This window comes from Lipophrys pholis, assembly GCF_963383615.2.
Source record: "Lipophrys pholis genome assembly, chromosome: 10".
In the NCBI taxonomy this organism is placed as follows: Eukaryota; Metazoa; Chordata; class Actinopteri; order Blenniiformes; family Blenniidae; genus Lipophrys; species Lipophrys pholis.
In genome coordinates, this window is record NC_137640.1 from 2,062,853 (window position 1) to 2,082,200 (window position 19,348).

A 19,348-nucleotide genomic window follows, 5' to 3' on the forward strand; every position below is an offset into this window, starting at 1 on the left:
TTATGAGGAAAAAAATAGAGCTAGTTCTGACCCATTTTTTCACCGCAACGTCTTCTCAGACAGAACATGAGGCATTCTGACTGATATGGATGTAAGGCTGCTGATTGGCTGCAGGAACTGCCCATCATGGGCGATAACATAGCAATAGCATAGCAGTCCTTTGCGCACCCCAAAAATAAAATTAAAAAAGGATAGTGGAGCGTCTACAAAGCATCTACTGATTTCCAGGTGATGACTCCTTTAGAAGGAGCCAGCGATAAGCCCTACGTTTGGCAACGATTAGGAAAAAAAACCTTAATCAAAAGGCAAAGAGTTTCTGAAATAAGCAACAGACGGGAGGAAGAAGCCTGGGGGCCATCTTTGATTGCTGAAGGACAATAATGGTGCACAAGGTGCCAATTCGGTTTTACTACAGGAAGGGCATTTTGTTGTTGCTCAGCAATTTAAAGGTATTTTCATTTCCCAAAATTGGCTCTCAGAGAATATTGTCATACCATGCACATAAAAACAAGTACTAATAATTCTAGCAAAAAACATTTTTACTCGGTTTCACAAACTACTTACATCTGCGCTAATCAGATTAAAAACCCTTGAGTGTTCCTGAGAAGTGTTGAGAGTGTTGACAGTCGCATAAGAGCCACAATACGACATACATCATGGTAGCTTGTGTTTCTATGGCAACCAAAATAAATCTTGACCAAAAAAACTTGTTTATGTATTAATTCATCAAACGAAGCACACATTAAAATGAATATATATATATAAAGAAGAAGCGCATATGCAACATATCATTGAAATCTAACACTTTCCATGATTTAGGCCCAAATGGCTGATTTCCTCAATCAACAGGTCTTAAGGTCCCGTTTACACAACAGCATAAAGGGCAACTGTCACTTTTTCAAACCGGCTCCAACAAAAAAAGAAAACAATGGAGCCACTAGATGGCGCTGTCTCTTCAACAAATGTTTGGAAGCACACTTCATTGCCCGTCCTTCAGCCTCTATCTTCAAACCAAGGGCGCCCTCTGGTGGAGTCAGAAAATAAAGAACGAGCTTCATGAAGCCTCATGAAGCTTCATTTGGCCATCACTACATATACATGTGGTTTCATTACGAAAACAACCAACAGCGCCACCTTATGGCCTGGAATGCTAACTACATCATTTTCCGTGTCTGCCTTCGCCGTGTAAACAAGAAACTTTTCTGACACAGACGAGGTGTTGTCACTTGGAAGGTTGTCATGTAGGCGGGGCCTAAGTGAAATAGAAGATGGATGGATGAAATTAAGCATCTGATGATGTAATTCATAATTTCCACAGATGATCGAGTATTAAAATTACGTTTCCCAATATGGTTTTTAAGAGATTCCTTCATCAAGAAACTTGAGTTAATATTTTCTGCCCTGCATTGGAATTATGGTTATTGTTACCCTCGCCAACCAAAGTTGGCCGAGAAGGTTAGGTTTTTGTCTGCATTTATTTATTTATTTATTTATTTATTTATTTATTTATTTATTTATTTATTTATCTATTTATTTATCTATTTATTTATTCTTTTTTTTTTTTTTTTTTTTCTTCTTTTTTTTCTACAAAAACTACTAACCCGAATTGGATTAAATCTTCAGGCATGATTTGTCATCATCCAAGGACCAATCCATTAGATTTTGGGACGTTATCGGCTAACCGTTTCTGAATAAATCCCCCAAAAAACTAAAAAAGTTTCCCATACAAAGTGGATGAGAGAGGTATCTCATGGACGAGATCAAGGAGATCAGCGCCTGTTGCCACGGAGACGCACCCTGCTCAGTGTTTCATGCAGTGATGTTGCTACCTGACCTAGCTAGTTAGCATCAATATGAGCTAATGACTGTCATGCTAGTGATGCTAACTTGGTTCCGCAAACAAATGTGGCGTTGGCAAAGGTCCGCGCTCTACCGAGTGTAGCTCTAGTCTATTTATGTTTTTGAATACAGTCTGAAAAGAATAAATGTGTAATGTTCTGCGTGACCTACCTAACAGAAATATATGACTCGTTGGACAGGGTCTCTGTACATCTGGGACCTTCGGAGACGTCGTTACTCGTTTCTTTCAAAGACAAAACTATTTCCAGCCACTTGGCGTCTACATTGTTTATGCTTGACCCTCGCTCCCGCCACCTACACTTTATGTAACGCTCGGCCGTGAAGCGCTCACTGTTGTTTGCCAGTCCCTGCAATCTGTCCTCTTCTTTTGGGCCTGAGCGTGTGTGCTTTCTGAATACTGATGTTGTTGTTGCGCTCTGCCTCAGGTTACGTGTCTAATTAATCATTACCACCCAGGGTAAGTCTCTGATGAATTTGCGAGTCTCTGCTTTGCCGTGTACGCTGTCACAGGGAGCCTTTACATATTGAATGAAGGAAGGTCTGCTTCTTTGCTGGCTCTGGAACAACAACAACTTCAGTTTGGTGCATTTTATAATAGAAATCCGTTGGCATAGCTGCATCCTAACATGATTTCTGAACACAAAGATATTTTCTATAAGTTAAATCCTCTTTTGCATGAGAAGTCAAACAGGGACACAAGGATGTGAAGGACAATTGGATAAACAGAGCCTGGAAGACTTGTTTTAGAAGTAAATGTTTTCCATTGGGTAGTCAGCCGACTTTACTGGCATTACTGGTTTAAAACCCAGAGTCTTAGGTTTAATAAGCACCTGGAAGGTATATGTCTCTTTGAGTGTTTATTTTATATGTACTCACTACATTAACCCCAGAAACAGTGTGATTCTTCCTCTTCATCTACTGTTTATGTTTCCACCGCCTCCTGATGTCTGCATTGGCTCCAAGTCTGTGGTGGAGTGATTCTGTCATCCAGGCTAATGGAAGTAATATGAGGCATAGCAATGACCTATAATAACCCTTTAACTGAGTTATTGCTTTCTATGTGCCTGCCATTCTGTCACATTATTGGGAAAGATCTGGTGTTGTCCTCTGCTCCGGTTTCATACAGGTAGAGTGTATTTAGTTGGATGAATGGTAGAAGGTTTCAGAGGGATTCTATCAGTATCATCACCCAACAAATCTCCTGTAATGGAGAAACACTATATGATATTTCTTTCTTTTTTTTTTAACTCGGTTGTCCTCTAAAACGTCACTCCTTCACCACCTTTAATATTATTAAACCTACGGTGGCAGCTTTATTATTCATAGCACTTGGATCTACAAAGCCGCCGCATGGAGTTCGATTAGGAGGTCGTCATCCAGTCCGTCTGGCTTGTTAGTTAACGGGTTTGCAACTGATAAACACGGAAGTGGAATGGCGTCCATGGCGTCTTGCATACCATTGACAAAGCTGACACTAAGAAAGTTGTCAACATGAAACTGCAGAAAGATCAACTGTGATCTGTTGGTTGTGATGTGGTGTCTTGATGGAAGAAGAGGACACTGGTCAAGCATTTAGGAACAAACAAAAACTTCTGTTTCCAAAACTCATCAAGGTATTTTTATTGTGTCTTTTTGTGTTATTGTATAACCCTGACAAAAGTACTCTCCACATGTGACATCGCCTCAGGCTGGATACGTGAGAATACCAGCTGATGACTCCTTTAATGATGCGTTCGTAAAGACACACGGTGCAGCCGCTCTGATTAGTTCAACTTTTTAAAAGGTTCACGATGTTTTGCTTGACATTAATGGAAAGGCTGAGGTTGTTGGTGGAGGTGGAGGTGGAGGTGGTGCTGCTGCGTCACTCTGAGAGGTGATTCCATAATCAGATATCAGCTCCATTCGTCAGCTCCAGATGCAGAGAAATGTTCTTAGTGCCAACGGCAGCAGCTTTGTTCCAGAAATCTCTGTTGATCAAAAGCAGAACTAAAGTCCAGAAAGAGCAGTCTGACATGAGAATACCTTTCTTCCAGGTGACTGAGAGCAGAAGGAACAAATGGCCACAGAACGACAGACTCAGAGCTTCTTCTTCTCGCTGATGGAGATGCTGTTTATTTGCAGTCGTGGAACAAGACTGTTGTTCAAAGCTTTTTGTAATTCGAGTCGACTGATCATGGACATTCATACCTTTTCACAGCTGCGATGGTCGTGATTGAAGCAACAGATTCCCCCGAGACGTTATAGATGTCCAGTATTCATCTGAACTCCTCAATGGACGTTAATCAGGGAGATTTGACTGGATGGTTTTACGGCAGATTTCTACGGTGGCCCATAAAGGCCAACATCACAACACAACAAAAAGCTACAACCCAACAACAAAAGCACGTTGTAATGATGTCCACCACTCCATCGTATCGGCTTTATATCCTACATATCGATACCTAAAAAAAACCATCCATAATTTTCGAACCTGGATTTTCAGTTTACTACATCTCCACAGCGTTTCGAGGCGAGCAGTGAGGCTGAGCAAAGTGAAACATTATTTATGCTCAAAGAATTCTGCGTTCTGCCTCATTGGCACAAATTACACATTCACTAAGCTCTGGCCTTGAAAAATATCTTCTTGAAGATTTTTCCTCATTCTCTCTGAAAGTAGATTAAAATTGCAGCTTGAAAGTGTCTTTCTCTTGCTGTTGAACTTTGGCTGTTTAATGTAAATTTCCCTTCCTCCTTTTCTCTCTTGCATGCTGCCCTCTGAAGGACAGAATGTTATTCTTACCTCAGCCCAGGGTTGGTGGTTCACCCTTTCTTCGGTTCTTCCATGAGTTGCCGGACTTGATACCGGTTCCCTTTTGGAGTTGTTCTATTTTGCATGTTTTCAGAAGGACTCAGAGTTTTAGCTGCATGTTCCTTCTGAAATAAGGAATTTAAAAAGTGATTTTAAAAAAAAGCTTTTACTTCACATGTGCAACACGGCCATAGTAAATATTTCTTCTGCACATGCTCAGTAGATGGACAATAAGAACACGGTTTCCTCCGTGGTGTCATGACTCCCGATCCATATTCTCCTGGGACTTGGTGCTGTGGGTGGTTGGTAGCGGGTTGTCTTGAAGTTGAACGGTTGCAGGTTCGAATCCCATCTCTGCCTGCCGAAGTGCCCTCGAGCAAACTGCTCCCAATGGATGGATTAGGCGCTATGCATGGCAGCCGCCTCCACGTCATGAGTGAATGAGTAATTGTGACTAATGATGGGAAAATTGTTATATAAGGGAAATTTATTTACCACTTAACAGCACCCACTAGTGGCCTCGCATCCAAACTACATTGTTTTCAGTGTTTCTGCATCGTTTTCATAACGCTGCTGTCTGAACGCAAAACCTTTCTGAAACAAAAAATAAAGCAATGTGTTATCGTGTAAACAGGGTCTAATATTCTTTTTCGCAGAAGTGCCCAAAACTGCATGTTATATCTTCTTATTGAAGAGAGTGCAACATATTGTAGTTTGGGCTTCTCATCGCCTTTCAGATTAACACAAATTTGGCTAAATGGCTAACATGAACTCCTTCAGTCAGTTGGAGATGAGTGGTGATGGTCTTGTTTTGGTGTCCTGGTTTATTCTCTGTGCAGAAGTCCCACCTTTTATGGGAAGTTTTTTTCCTAGTAGAGGAACTTTAAACAGAAAAATATTTTCAGATGGAAACACAAACTTCGACAGCCTCACGGTGACCAGTGGGCTTATTTGGAAAAGACCCTGGAACTTACAAATGTGGAGCAGAGCCACGTTCAATAAGCCATTGAATGGTAAAAACCTACGGAATATAGTTTAATTATTGATATTTATTTATTTATTTATTATTCAGATATGTTGAACGGAAATTAGACAGTGAACATTTAAGTGGGGGTTAAAAGTTCTGACATTTTAAAGCATCAAATGGAGACTAATGAGTCTGTCAACAATTGTATTTGTGTTGGCATTTAATAAAGTACTCATATCAGTACAGTATCGGCAAGTAGCTAAAGGGTAGTGCTCATAATTGTACTGGTCCTTTAAAAATAAAGTGGTTATCGCTGCATCTCTAATGGTGATATTTCATTAACTCCTTGACCTGAATCTCAGTCGCTTTTGGAAAATGTTTCTCTAAACTAATATTGCTGATTTTTAGAAGACTCTTTTGGTTCAACCGACGTTCGGCTGGACTCTAATACGTCTTTAGAGCTGCACCGCTGATAACATGATAGTATCACAGAGATGATGCAGATGCGTCTCGTTCACATTGAAATAACTCTTTTGGGCCTGCTTCCCTTGTGAACATGAGCTACGTGTATAACGGCTGCACGCCACCCTTTCTGCAGCCCGGTGTAATTATACGGCACATTTTCAACCGCTTTTTAATGGCAAACCATCACTTATCATCCACTTAGGATGCACTTAGATCCACTTATAATTCTGTTCCTTCGGCGTCGCTCAGTGGACAAACCATCATCCGTCCCTTCAATCCTTGATACAATCAGAAAACCAGTCCCCACTAGTATAGAGCATAATGTGCGGTCGGCTTTAATTTTGCTGCTGCCATGTTTATTATAAAAAAATCAAAAAAAAAATCCCTTATGGCTCAGATTATTTTAATTAATTAGCGGGTCTGCTGAAAAGTGATGTCACTGGATTGGGATGGTTTCATCAGAGCACATTTACAAGATGCAGTAAAACTTGTGATGAAAGGAAACCCAAAGTCCACTCTCCACAAACTGTAGGACCCGTTGATGTTAAGTCAACCGTATGGCAGGTTACCAAACCTACACAGCATCGATCACACACAGAAAATCATTGTCGACCACAGATCGTTTCCCATATGAAGTTAATGACACCTACTGAGCATGTGCAGAAGAACTAATTACCAAGGAGGTGGTGCGCATTACCAGGGGCAGCGTTTCCGCCATCTTTACGCAGACGGAGCCCGGGGTTTTAAAAGAGAACAGACAGGCGTGAGCAGGAGTTTAATGAACACAACAGTGAAAAGTGATTGTTTCTCTCGATCTAAACTCTCTGAACCATGTTCAGTGTCTGAATCATTGCTTACATTTATGCTAATAGCTGGAATCTAGTTGTGGCCTTCATCCAACATTTTATAGACTCTTCCTCCTTGGAGTATAAAAGGCAACCTGATCTATCAATAAACTGGTCCGAGGTCTTATTGACCTGGTCTTTAACTGACTCTCTAAAAGACATCACTCGAGTGAAAACCATCGGCTACACACGTCAAAAGAGGCGGTAGATGAGGACGGGGAAGTTTTGTTTTGTTTTGTTGACACCAGATAATACAGACGTCTTGATAAAGGAACACCTACTTTGTTTTCATGGAACTGACATACTCTGTGTGAAAAATCATCTTTTTATACTTAGTGTGACTCTGCTGGTCTTTATTGAATCCAGCTTTGACAGACTTTTTTATTTTTTATTTTTCAGAATGCTGTATTTCTGTTTCCAAGTCAAATTGTGTGCAAAGTTTAAACAGGCTGGACTTCTTCTCTATCAAATTCAATTGTAACATCTCCAAGTCCCCGCGACCTTTACTTTGGTTCAACAGACACAAGTGGAGGTAGTGACAGTTAAATTACTCCTGAAGTTTCTCATCGTTTTCTGACAGTTGTAAATCTTAACATACTTTTAATTGACAACTGAACTTTCAAAGGTTTTCAATATAGCATCTATCGGGTTGTCAGTTAAGCCAACTGGTGAATGAAGCACGAGACATGTTGGTCTTAAAGGAGACATATCATGCTTTTAAATCCTTCCTTTTTACATATAAATCATACAGTTGTGGTCTATACAACGCGAAACTGCAATGCTTGGGTCTGAATTCCTCATTATTAGAGCTCCACAGGCCCCTTTTCAACCCCTTTTCTGATGCGCTTCTGAGAGCAACTCGTTTTGGGGCGGTCTCTTCATACCCCGCCTCCTCTCCAGGTTGCAGAGGTGACACTCGGTTCAACGTCACCCTGTTCGGCCATCTTTGTAGTTTGATAGAACAGATACAATTATCTAGCGGCGCAGAAACTTTATATTCACACATTATTTACAAAATGTCAACAACGGAAGATTTGTCCATCCAGCCATACATGTTGGAGCCAGAGTCGGACCCGGCGGAGCGAGATGAAAATGACCATGATGCAGCTGCAGAACAACGTCTTCATATGGATGTAACGCAATGGTGTGTTACTATATTTACACTAACTTCTCCATCCATGCCCACTACTACAATACTGCCTGTATTACAACGACTATTTAACACAGAAGTTACATTATAATCTAAAACGAGCACACAGCGCTAACATATGAAGACGGTGCAACTGCTAATGCTAACAAAACAATGACAGGGACGTCTTATCATCACACTTTTTAGCGTTATATACAGCTTACCGAAGTGCTCTGTTCGTCGTCTCCATAGATAGAAGGAACTGACCGCTCAATCAGACCAAGTCTTTCGGCAAATCCTTCTTTATACTGGCGGAGGTTGTTGAAGCAGTCGTCCTTGAAGTGATTCGCGCACACAAAAATGACCTTACCCACAGATGTGGGTACATTTCTGTGAAAAATAAAACTCAACCAGGCACTTCGAAAAGGTTCTGATTCTGGGAGACGGTGTAACGAAGCTTGTGGGTTACTACATCCAACAACCGAACATTTCGACTTATCCTCTCGTAACTTAGGTTGGACTACAAAATCACAGCGAGAAACAAAAATGGCGGATTGCTCGAAATGTCGATGTCCTAATTTGGCAGTTCCGCTGAGAATACTGTGACGTCATTGTTCAAAAAACGTAATAGAGAATAGAAAAATCGAAACCGATCGCAAAATATGACCAAAACAGAATATAAATATATCAACGGAGCACCTGAAGAGACTACTTTGAACTTTTCTGTACTTCTAAACACTCTAAATATACAACAACATGCATTTAAGGGCTAAAAAAGTGGATTTAGCATGATATGTCCCCTTTAAAATAAGTTTCATTTGTGGGAGTGAGGACTGACAGGTGAATTTTATTTGTAATATCAAATAAAAATTTAAGTGTTCAAGTGTTTTGTTTTGAGTGAGACATGACAACGATGCTCAGAGCCTCTGAAAACTTTTTGCTGGGGGAACTTTTTGAAAACATTCCAACTGAGGCTCCATGGAAATAGACGAAAGGGCAACTTTTGGAAAACGCCTGTCTCCGTGTTGACAGTGGAAATGCTGCGAATGCATCGGCACCACGGCCGTAGTAACGAGTTGTTCTGCACACGCTCAGTTGAGACAATCCGAACCATGTTTCCTCCAGAGTGTCATGACTCCCAGTCCAGATTCTCCTGGGACCTGGTACTTTTATTTTGACAGCCACCGTAATAACAATCCAACTTGGTGGTCTGTCCACTAGAATGTCTGTTTACTCCCATTGTCATTGTTTATAGCGTCTTGTTCTCTACATGCGTGTGTGTGCAAAGTTTCATTACACAAACAAACAGCAGCACCAACTAGTGGCCAGACATGCCAACTGCATCGTTGCAGTGTTTCTACCGTTTCTCTGTAAACGGACTTCGTTTTTGTTGCTGTGTAAAGGTGAAACTTTTCTAAAACTAAAACAGAGAAATGACATGTTTTCACTTTAAACGTTGACTTCAGTTTGAACAAAGCTGCCTTCTGAGTCTTGTAGCCATTAAAGAACATTTTTAAAAGGTTTTACCGCCCCATCTTGTGACTAGTTGTAGCTCTGTCATCAACCAAATGACCTGAACGTTCCCACCGTGAGAAAAAAACTGATTCAAGGTGTAATTCTCTGAATCTGTTGAATAAATTGCTGCACAGCTGTGAAGAAGTGCTGTGTTCAGCTGATGTGTCGTGATTTTCAGCCCGAAATCTCAGTGTTGCCCAAGATAAATCAAACGCACACAATTCACTGGCTCTAACGGAGAACATTTTCAGAGTTGATTCATCCACGTGAGATGAACCGAGTCTCGTTTGCAGCATCAAAGAGTGGCTAGAGAAAATCAAATGATTGCCGCTGCTGAGGAATCGATGGCATCTGATTGTTCCCCTCTTGATTTCATCATTTCTTTTTCCTTCGGGCATGTCCTCCATCGAATAACTCCTATCCCCTTTTATTAATTCTGTCTTAAAGTCTCTTGTTTGCACACTGTGGTACCCTCTGTAATCCCAGCTGAACAACTTCAACACACTTCGTTGACAGTTAATGGTCACTGCACCATGGTTCTTATTTTTGTTTTACTGTGACTGCTCCTTCACTGCAACATAACCCCTCTGTATTTGCTCTGTTTCATCAATCAAAATGAACACACATCCACTCGATCGGTTATCAATATTGGATTTTCTGTTGGAGCTTGAGATCTGATGACAGACTTGCAGAGCTTGAATGGTTTTGATCACGATGTGCTTTGGTTTGGGTCCAGAACACCGACTTGACACAGATCGGACCCTACTGAGGCCGTATGGCCAATAGATTTTTCAGCGACCACACAAATCTGGCTCTCCTTCTGAGGCCGAGAGACATTGATCAGCTTCTTTCACCAGAGGCCCAGATGATGATATGAGGCTGTGGCAGAGTAAGCCGATATCGATCTGTCCCTGAAGAGTCGTACAACCTTGGGGTGTTTGTGAGAAATTCAATATGCAACTCTCACAGCATCAAAAGAAAAACTGTGTTATGCTTCATAACAGCTTTCGACAATCCATTTGGTTGTGCTAATCTGTTTTCTCCCAACCGGATGTTCGTCGCTGATGCAGCATGATTTAGTTCTGTCACTCACATCAGACGGACACTTTAATAATCCTGAGGAAAGTTTACATTTTCAGCTGCCCGCATCCAATAAAAGAACAAAGAAACAGGCATATTTACAGTATTAACACATTTCAAGTGTAGAACAGTGCCTAAGGTGGTGGATGGATCACTCCCAATGTGATCATGACTGCCACAGATGATCACGGTCAGGGACATGGCTTCAGTGTCACACTTCTGATCAATATCCAGACACACGGAAACTATTCTTGGTAGATCACACACACAAGAAACAGGCCCGATGATTCAACAACACCCCTAAACAAGAAGTTATTGATGACTGCCACTTTAACTGATCTTCCCCTTAGGTTAAAAACTGATACCCTTATATCCTCAAGAGGATCGAAACAAGATTGACACATATTTACTGAAGAATTTAATGTCAGCCAGCGAGAAAGCGATCAGGAGATGCTGCTTTTAAAAGAAAGGACCGTCTGTGGACACATTTCTAAACATTGTGAATCAGTTACATCATATGGAAGAGATCACTTCTAATCTGAGAATACAAACGGACATAATGGAAGTGATTTGGGCAGAAATGGACCCTTTTCTTAGCCCAATAAAATGCTATCAGTTTAAACTGCCTAAGCAACGTACAGACTCAGCTATAGTATACGTCACGACTCAGACTCAGGAGATCATTGTTTAATTAAAAAAGCTTTTATTAAAAAAATTTAATAAAACTGTCTTTCCTAAGCAGGCCAAGGCATTTGATGGGGAACTCCATTAGCAGTTCAGGAACGAAAACACAGTCCAAACACTGGAACGGATCTTGAATCAGATTTGGTTTTCCAGCAGAAGCGCCGTTGTGACTGAGCATATGTAATGGTGTGATGTCTAAAGAGTCGCCAGGCCTGCGCTGATTCATGCCTGTCATTCTTAGAAATAAACACTTAAATGATATGAAGGCAGAGGCTGGCATTTGTCTGCAGGCATCTATACTATCGCGCTGCACGAACGCATATTGCAAGCTTCCCCGAAGACAGTCGTTTAACTGTCGACTTACTGCGGAAGGGAATGAGCAGAACGAGGGAGTTCTTCAGGGTCAAAATGATGTCGAATAAGTTTTTGAGAGAAAGGAGGAGGATTAATGGCTGCAGAGTGCTGAGATGAAGGCACAGAGAGGGTCGGTGCTGCGAGCGCTGCAGCGGCGGACAGATAAGCAGTACAAAGGATCTCAGCACCACGTGAATGAGACCCAGGTGTCTTTGATCCGAGCTGTCACCCTCTTGTTTAAAAGCTCTGCTTCTCCGCAGCCCTTCATCGTGACCCTGTGAAGTACAAAAAGCCAGCGCTCCAACGTGGGCCGCTGCTTAGTGCTTTGTGTCCGCCGCTTGTGGCGCTGAACTGTGCTGTGTGGGCTGGAGCAGCAGCTGGAAGCCGCACAGGGCTTGCGTATGCTGTCGTCAATGAGCTAAGAGAGGTTTTTTTTCATGCGGGTTGATACCGATTTTTTTCTTTGTCTTGTCCTTCTCATAACTAATGTCAGGGTGTGTTACTTAGGCCCCGTTTCACACGACGCCATTTTAAAGTGGAAACACAAGACCTTTTGCATTTCAAGGGTTCGTTTACGACAAATTCTCCGACTCTGTCTCGAGTGGAAACAAGGGAAAATGCTCTTCATTGCCAGTCCTTCAGCCTCCATCTTCAAACCAACAGCGCCATCTGGTGGAGTCAGAAAATAAAGACAGTGGTTCATGAAGCTTCATGAAGCTTCATTTGGCCGTCACTAGTAAATAGTTTTTCTGCACATGCTCAGTAGGTGGACAATAACAACAATGGCAGCCTCCAGAGTGTCATGACTCCCAGTCCATATTCTCCGGGGACTTTTATTTTGACAGTCACCGTGATAACAATCCAACCTGGTCGTCTGTCCACTAGAATGTCTACTCCCGTTGTTGGTGTTTAGAGCCCATTGTTCTCTACTGTGTGTGTGTGTGTGTGTGTGTGTGTGTGTGTGTGTGTGTGTGTGTGTGTGTGTGTGTGTGTGTGTGTGTGTGTGTGTGTGTGTGTGTGTGTGTGTGTGTGTGTGGTTTCGTTACAAAAACAGACAACAACACCCACTAGTGGCCTTACATGATAACTTCTGCTAACAAAGTATAAAACCTATTTATTTTTTATTTATTTATTTATTTATTGCAATTTCTTTCACTTAAACTCTACTTTTCATGTCATGCCACGGTTCGTTCAGTGCAATTCTGGTACCACCCACTAGGTGGAGCTTATATGCGTCACCGACATATCCAAAGACTCAAGACAATTTTTGGAAAAACAACTTATTAAAACTGATCAAGGATTGTTTTTCCCCTTAAACTCTTTTGCATTTTATTATGTTTTGGTTTTTTTTGCATTGTTTTATGTTGTGGAAATCAGTTTAGCAGTTTCAGCATGTATTTACCAGATCACTGTGTAACGAGACGAACCGCGGGGCAATCCTGTTAGTGTTCTCAGTAGTATCGCTGTAAGTGACTATTTTATTAATTGGCGTCTGAATCAATCAGCAGTGCATTAGTGCACTTCTGTTTTCATAAAATTAATGGACATACAGCCTAGTGCAGCATTTAACAAAGGCAACAACAATCTGTTTGGTGAAATACAAAAATAAAATTAAAAAAAGAAACGATAATACGCCTGCATGGCAGAGCACACAGCTTAATGAAGTGTGTCTTTGTTTTCCTCGGATCCATTATGTTGGCGAGTGCTATTTTTTCTTTATTTTTTATTTTTTTTGGTGCCTCCCCTCCAACTTAGAAATGATCATTTGCTCCTCGGGCTTCTTGTTCTTCCCATTTGAACTGCACTTAATTTGCCTTCATGTCTTGTCTTCATGTCTTAGCACGTGTCTGTGTGAGTTTAAGTTTGTGTCTCCATCACGCCTGTGGGCGTCTGCCTCACCATGCCGACGTTTTTTTGTTTTTTAAACCACTCATCACAATAAGCAGTCGTAAAGAAGCGGAAACTGACAGCGGAGAATCTGCCAGGTTCACGCACCGCTTGACGGCCGTGCGGGAGCACATGACAGATGTGTTCCCTTCTAAATCTTCCCCGCTGTAGGTCGGCAGCCGCGCTTCTCGCCGAGGAGATTTGCTCGTGTGCAGCTCGACGTCGGCAGCACGGCCATATTTTGTGGCAGATGTTGGCGTTCAATAATTCAGGTGTGTGTTGAGAGAAGTGGCACACGAGGTTGATTTAAAAATAAGAAAGCTTTCTTCTTGCGTCTTCTCTGAATGTGTAAAGATGTTAACTGTGAAGTGTAACTTCTGCTTCCTGGGTAATAATTGAAATACCAATCGATGCGTCTCCCACCTGAGCAGCTCCTCCCTGTAGAGGCTGTTAACTTCAACCATAGTTCAAGCGGAAGAAAGGTTTGTGGTTTCTGAACAGTAAATTGTGCATCTCGTGAATAAACTGAACGGGGTTCGCCCTGAGGCGCCATTTATTAGCTGTGGCTATGTCCGCGTCGCACTCGCTGAACATTTGACCAATCAGGAAGGAAAATGTCTTTCCCTCTTCAGAGCCGCAGCTTTGGTTCTCACTCCCATTGACGTATCCGGGGCTTAGCTTGTTGTTCAATTCACAAAGCAATGCAGCTGACCTGACAGGACACCAATCCGTGTCTCTGTACAGTCACACCGGCTTCTCTAAATATCTGTTTGCTTTATTCTAAAACAACTGTTCCTCAACAAAATGCCACCGCGTTGAAGTCACAGGCAGGTACTTTGTAATTGGGGGACTCTACCAAGTAAACTGCAGTGACACAGGTATTTTCAGGGTGTGTCGTTATGGCTGGTGTGTGTACAGTGTGTGTGTGTGTGTGTGTGTGTGTGTGTGTGTGTGTGTGTGTGTGTGTGTGTGTGTGTGTGTGTGTGTGTGTGTGTGTGTGTGTGTGTGTGTGTGTGTGTGTGTGTGTGCAGTGTAAAACCTGGAAGCACGCTCGGCGTCCGTCCATCTTCCACAAACACTTAATGTCTTATCCTTCCGTTTGTAATGCAGTTTGAGGAAGATTTTTTATTTTTTCAATAATTCCCCTCCAAAAAATGTTGTCGGAATTTCTTAAAACTGAAGCCGGTTAGATTCACACACATTATCTGTTATTTCAGATACTTAATATTCATATTACTGCATAAATACCCAAGAGCAGAGATACTTTATTAACAGAAGTTGGGGAATTCTTTACGTAATTTAATTAGATAGATTCTATACAAGTTAAAGTATGTAAATTAATACAATCTATGTAGTAATTTATTGCATTAATTTAATACAGATATTAAACGTGATACTCTCAGGCTGCCTTGCTCATGGGTCAGAGGGACTGGAGGAGTCGCAGTCATTAACTTTTGTATCTGTCGTTCTTTTTCTTATCACTGTTGTGACACTGAAAAGCTCTCAATCTCACGATATTGGATCCTTCAGCTGCCGAACAGAAAAATGAGGGGAAAAAATTTAAACACAGACCAGGGATTTGCATTAACAAATTAACAAGCCTAAATATATATTTTATTCATGTCACTTGTTCAATAATTCATTAAAAACACAGTGTTGACTTGCAAATTCAATAAAGTCCTGTGTTTTCTTCCCTGTGGAGTCAGGAAGAATCATTTCAGCATCCGCTCCGCTCTCCACTCGCAGGATCACCTGTTGGCGTCGAGGCGTAGCGCTGCCGCTGCCGCTGACATGTGTTTGCGATGCACTGCCCCCTGCAGTCTGGGAGTGGGAGCCGCGTGTAGTACAAAAGGCACACGTGTTCTCTCATGCTGATTCTGCATGTCTAATTTCGTCATGTCACGCCCGTGCAGGAAGCATAATTCAGCCTTTGGTGTTCAATACTGTGGTTAAAAAAAATAAATAACAGGAAAAGTCAAGTGAGGCTTGATGGGTTCTAAGTGGTGGAAGTAATTTCAATCCCAAGATACTGAACAGTCGGGAACCACTTTTTAAAGAACGCACCAGGGCTCCAGTATAAGAGCAGTGTGTAGTGTCTGTCTACACACTGCTCTGTGTGTGGCCAGGTACCTGCTGACACACCTTGGAGTGTTTTTCTCCTTGTTCCCTCCGACACAGAACGGCAGGAAATTAGCAGTCAGGTGGAATATAAAGGGAGGAGGAGGAGGAAGGCAAGAGGGAGCGACGGGGAGAGAGACAGACAATGGCTGGATGAGGTCTCAGTCACGTCTCAGCAGCTGGGCTGACTTTTCCACAGTTTTGTTTGTACAAATAAAATTTACAGTCTGTCTTACTTTTGTCGTTTTTTCATTTATATTAAAGAATATCACGTAATGCTCGCCAGGGTGTAACAGGCATCTTTTACGACTACTAGTACTCTGTGCAGTATCTGATACTGGTATCTGTATCGGTGCAACCCTCCTGAAAAGGTTTGCACATGAGGTGATAATTTCACATTGATCGATAAAAGAAGATGATGAGATAACAAAAACTGACTTCTTCATTTGTTTTGATTTTCTTTCAGACCACCAGCTTCCTCGCAGAGGCCCAGTTTTCTGCAGAGTCACCCGAAACCTTGGACCCACTCTTCAAATTCCATGAGACCGTCGCTAAGGTAGGACGACTCAAATCAAGTCCTCCGTCACCTCTAGAAGCTCTTTAGCACAACGGTTGTGAATTCTTGATACAGAAACACCTGCTTTTCATGAAAGAGCTTCATGTGTGCAGTCCTGATTGCAGGCGGTGCTTTTACAGGCCTTTTCTAACCTTTAGAAAACCTCGATGGGCAAAGTGAGAAATGGTGTGATTCACCCTGACCGGGACTGATCGCGGTCATGAATGTCAATGAAAGACAAGTGGGATCCAGAGGGTGGCTTCATGGAAGCCTGTGTAGAAATGACCGGCTGGTATTGCTTTAATAATCAATGCTGTTGCAGCAGACAAGGGATCTTCTTTTTTCAATCTTTTATTTTCCAGTTTGAATTTTCTCTAAATGAAAACTCCAGTTCTCCATTTATTTTTCAATCAAAATCTTTTGTTTTTCTTTTTCTTTAATCATATCCCTGCTACACCCTGAAATGTAAATCACACATGGTTTGGGAGCACTTCTGGGAGCCATTGTTTGTCTCATGTTGAAACTCAACCATGCCAGGAAAGAAAAATCAGCCTGAGGACAAAACACCCAGCGGCTCTTCACAGTCCAGTCCAGGTTCCTCTTCAGATGAACACCCAGGTACCGGTACTGAAAACTACTTTTTAAAAACACTCGACGATGGAAACGCTGCTACTGCCAGTGCAGACCTCGGTCACTTCGAATAGCTGTTGTGCACATGACTGGTAGATGGACAATAAGAACCACACACACATCCACACGGGAGAACACGGATATTCTAGTGGACAGACGACCAAGTTGAATTGTTATTACTGTGACTGTCAAAATAAAACTACCAACTCCAGGAGAATGTGGACTGGGAGTCATGACACCACGGAGGAAACATTGCTCTGATTGGCTCTACTGAGCATGTGCAGGAAAACTATTTACTACGGCTGTGGTACTGTCGCTGTTTTTCCGTCATTTCAGAAAAGTTGTCTTTTCCCTCGTTTACACAACAACGTTTCAAGTGACAACGCTTCAGAGATAGTTTCCGACAAGTTTTGACATTTACACGACAAAGACAGACACTGAAAACCATGTAGTTAGTCTGCCGGGCCACGGGGTGGCGATGTTGCTTGTTTTTGGAATGAAACCACACATACATGTAGCGATAACCGCATGAAGCTTCATGAACCACTGTCTTTATTTTCTGAAGCCACTAGACGGCGCTGTCTGTTCAGCAAACGATTGAAGGCACACTTCATTGCTCGTGACGGCCAAATGAACTTCATTTATCTTCTGACTCCACCAGATGGCGCTATTGGCTTTAAGATAGAGGCTGAAAGGCTGGCAATGAAGTGTGTTGTCAAACAGACAGCGCCATCTTGTGGCTCCAGAAAATAAAGACAGTGGTTCATTAAGCTTCATTTGGCCACCACATACATGTGTATAAGCATTAACACAATGGAGAGTACCCGGTAATTCGAAATGGACAGATGATGAACTATGGAGGCCGCCATGTTTGTTACTTGCGAGGGAGGGGGGGTGGCACCGAGCCCCGCTGTTGTGTCAACGCACCCCCGAAATGTGTTTCCACTCTAGAACGTTGTCATGTATACGGGGCTTTCGCCGAAAATACCGTCAGTTAACATCCTGTGGGTATTTTGTTAAAACGGATGTGGATGAGGTCAAAGCTTTACCCTCCTCCAGCTCAGTGGCTCCCGCCCTGGACCCCCTTGGAGTGGGGTCGTCATGAGCGGGTTCGAGGCTTTGCCCACTCGGACGTTGTTGAGGGAAAAACCATAATAAAACACGTAGGACAGACATGGGGGAACTGTCCATTGCTTTTTATCTTGAAGCCTTCTGTTTGCGTGCCTTGGTGAGAGCGGCTGTTTGCCAGCGAATGGCTTCTCTCAATGTTTTGTTAAAATCGCAGCTCAAAAAAAGTGATCGACAGGAAGTCTAGTTGGATAAAGAAAGAAAACGAGGTGAGCAACCACTGCTCTCACTGCTTCCAAGCTTCTTCCCTTTATTTCCTGTGCCTTTGCATGCATGTATTCCTCGCAGAGCTCAGTTTCTGCTGCTCCTTGGCTCCTGTCAGTCACTCCCCCAGTGCAACAGATGAAATTAGGAGGGTCATTAGCTAAGTAAAGCATAAAAAAGAAAAAAGCTCCTCCTCTCTTTTAGCTGAGACAGTCTGAACCTGATTGTATGTCTTGATATTTACTGGAGATTAAGCAGGTTGTGCCGGAACAATTACTAACTGTCTTTACTTACACTTCTTTTGGTCTGATGAAAAAAGCCTGTCAGTAAAGAGGGAAGACAAATTAAGTCTCCTGCCAAAAAAGCATTCAAGGCATTTCAGACACACACACACACACACACACACACACACACACACACACACACACACACCCACACAAACCTGATGTGAAAGTAAGTTACCTGGAGGTCCAAATCTCCATGTGAAGAGGTTTTTCACACGATTCCCTTGGGGTGAGGTAAACTCTGTATTAAGTTTTTTCATCGGGGTCATATGAACTGCTTAGGGACATTGGGAGTTGGAGGTGGGTCGTGGCGTCGGGTCATCCACGCTGTGGGTGGGCCCGGGAATACATATCTCAGATTGAAAGACACCCATCACTACTGCTGAAGGTATTTAACACATCCTGGACCTGTGGTGTGATACCCACTACTCCCTGTTTCACCTGAGGACGGAACCGAGTCTGAATGGGGGCAAAACTCCAGCACAACTTCCCCACACACACTTCCTGCTCCATCAGAGTTTTCCTCTGCGGGAGCATGCGCCGCTGAAGGAGCGTAGCTCAGCTGTCTGACTGTGGATGGCTCAGTCCACTCTGTGCATGGGGGCACTGTTCGTATATTTGTGTGTGGTGGGGAATTGTTTAAAGGTCGAAAATAGGGTAGATATTTTGAATGTTATTGTTTTCTTTTTAGTTATGTGCAATTATTAGTGGAGTATTTGAATGATGTTAAGTTAGGGTGGCTCAAACACCCGTTTGGACTTTTGGTTCAGCCCAGCCTGGCCTGATTGGACCAATTTGGGGTGGTACTGGCGTATTTTTAAATTACTCTACCAGAGTCCACACGGGAAAAAAAT

At 42.4% G+C, this 19,348-nt stretch overlaps 1 protein-coding gene across 2 annotated transcripts in view; it reads left to right on the top strand.

Moving 5' to 3' along the window:
• naaladl2 (N-acetylated alpha-linked acidic dipeptidase like 2) overlaps window positions 1-19,348 on the top strand; it is a 376,461-nt gene that overhangs the window by 294,611 nt on the left and 62,502 nt on the right. For both annotated transcript variants that reach the window (XM_080474206.1, XM_080474205.1), the window contains one exon: window positions 16,159-16,248. In XM_080474206.1, coding sequence (XP_080330332.1) covers window positions 16,159-16,248 — 90 coding nt within the window. The remainder of the gene's footprint in view (window positions 1-16,158; window positions 16,249-19,348) is intronic.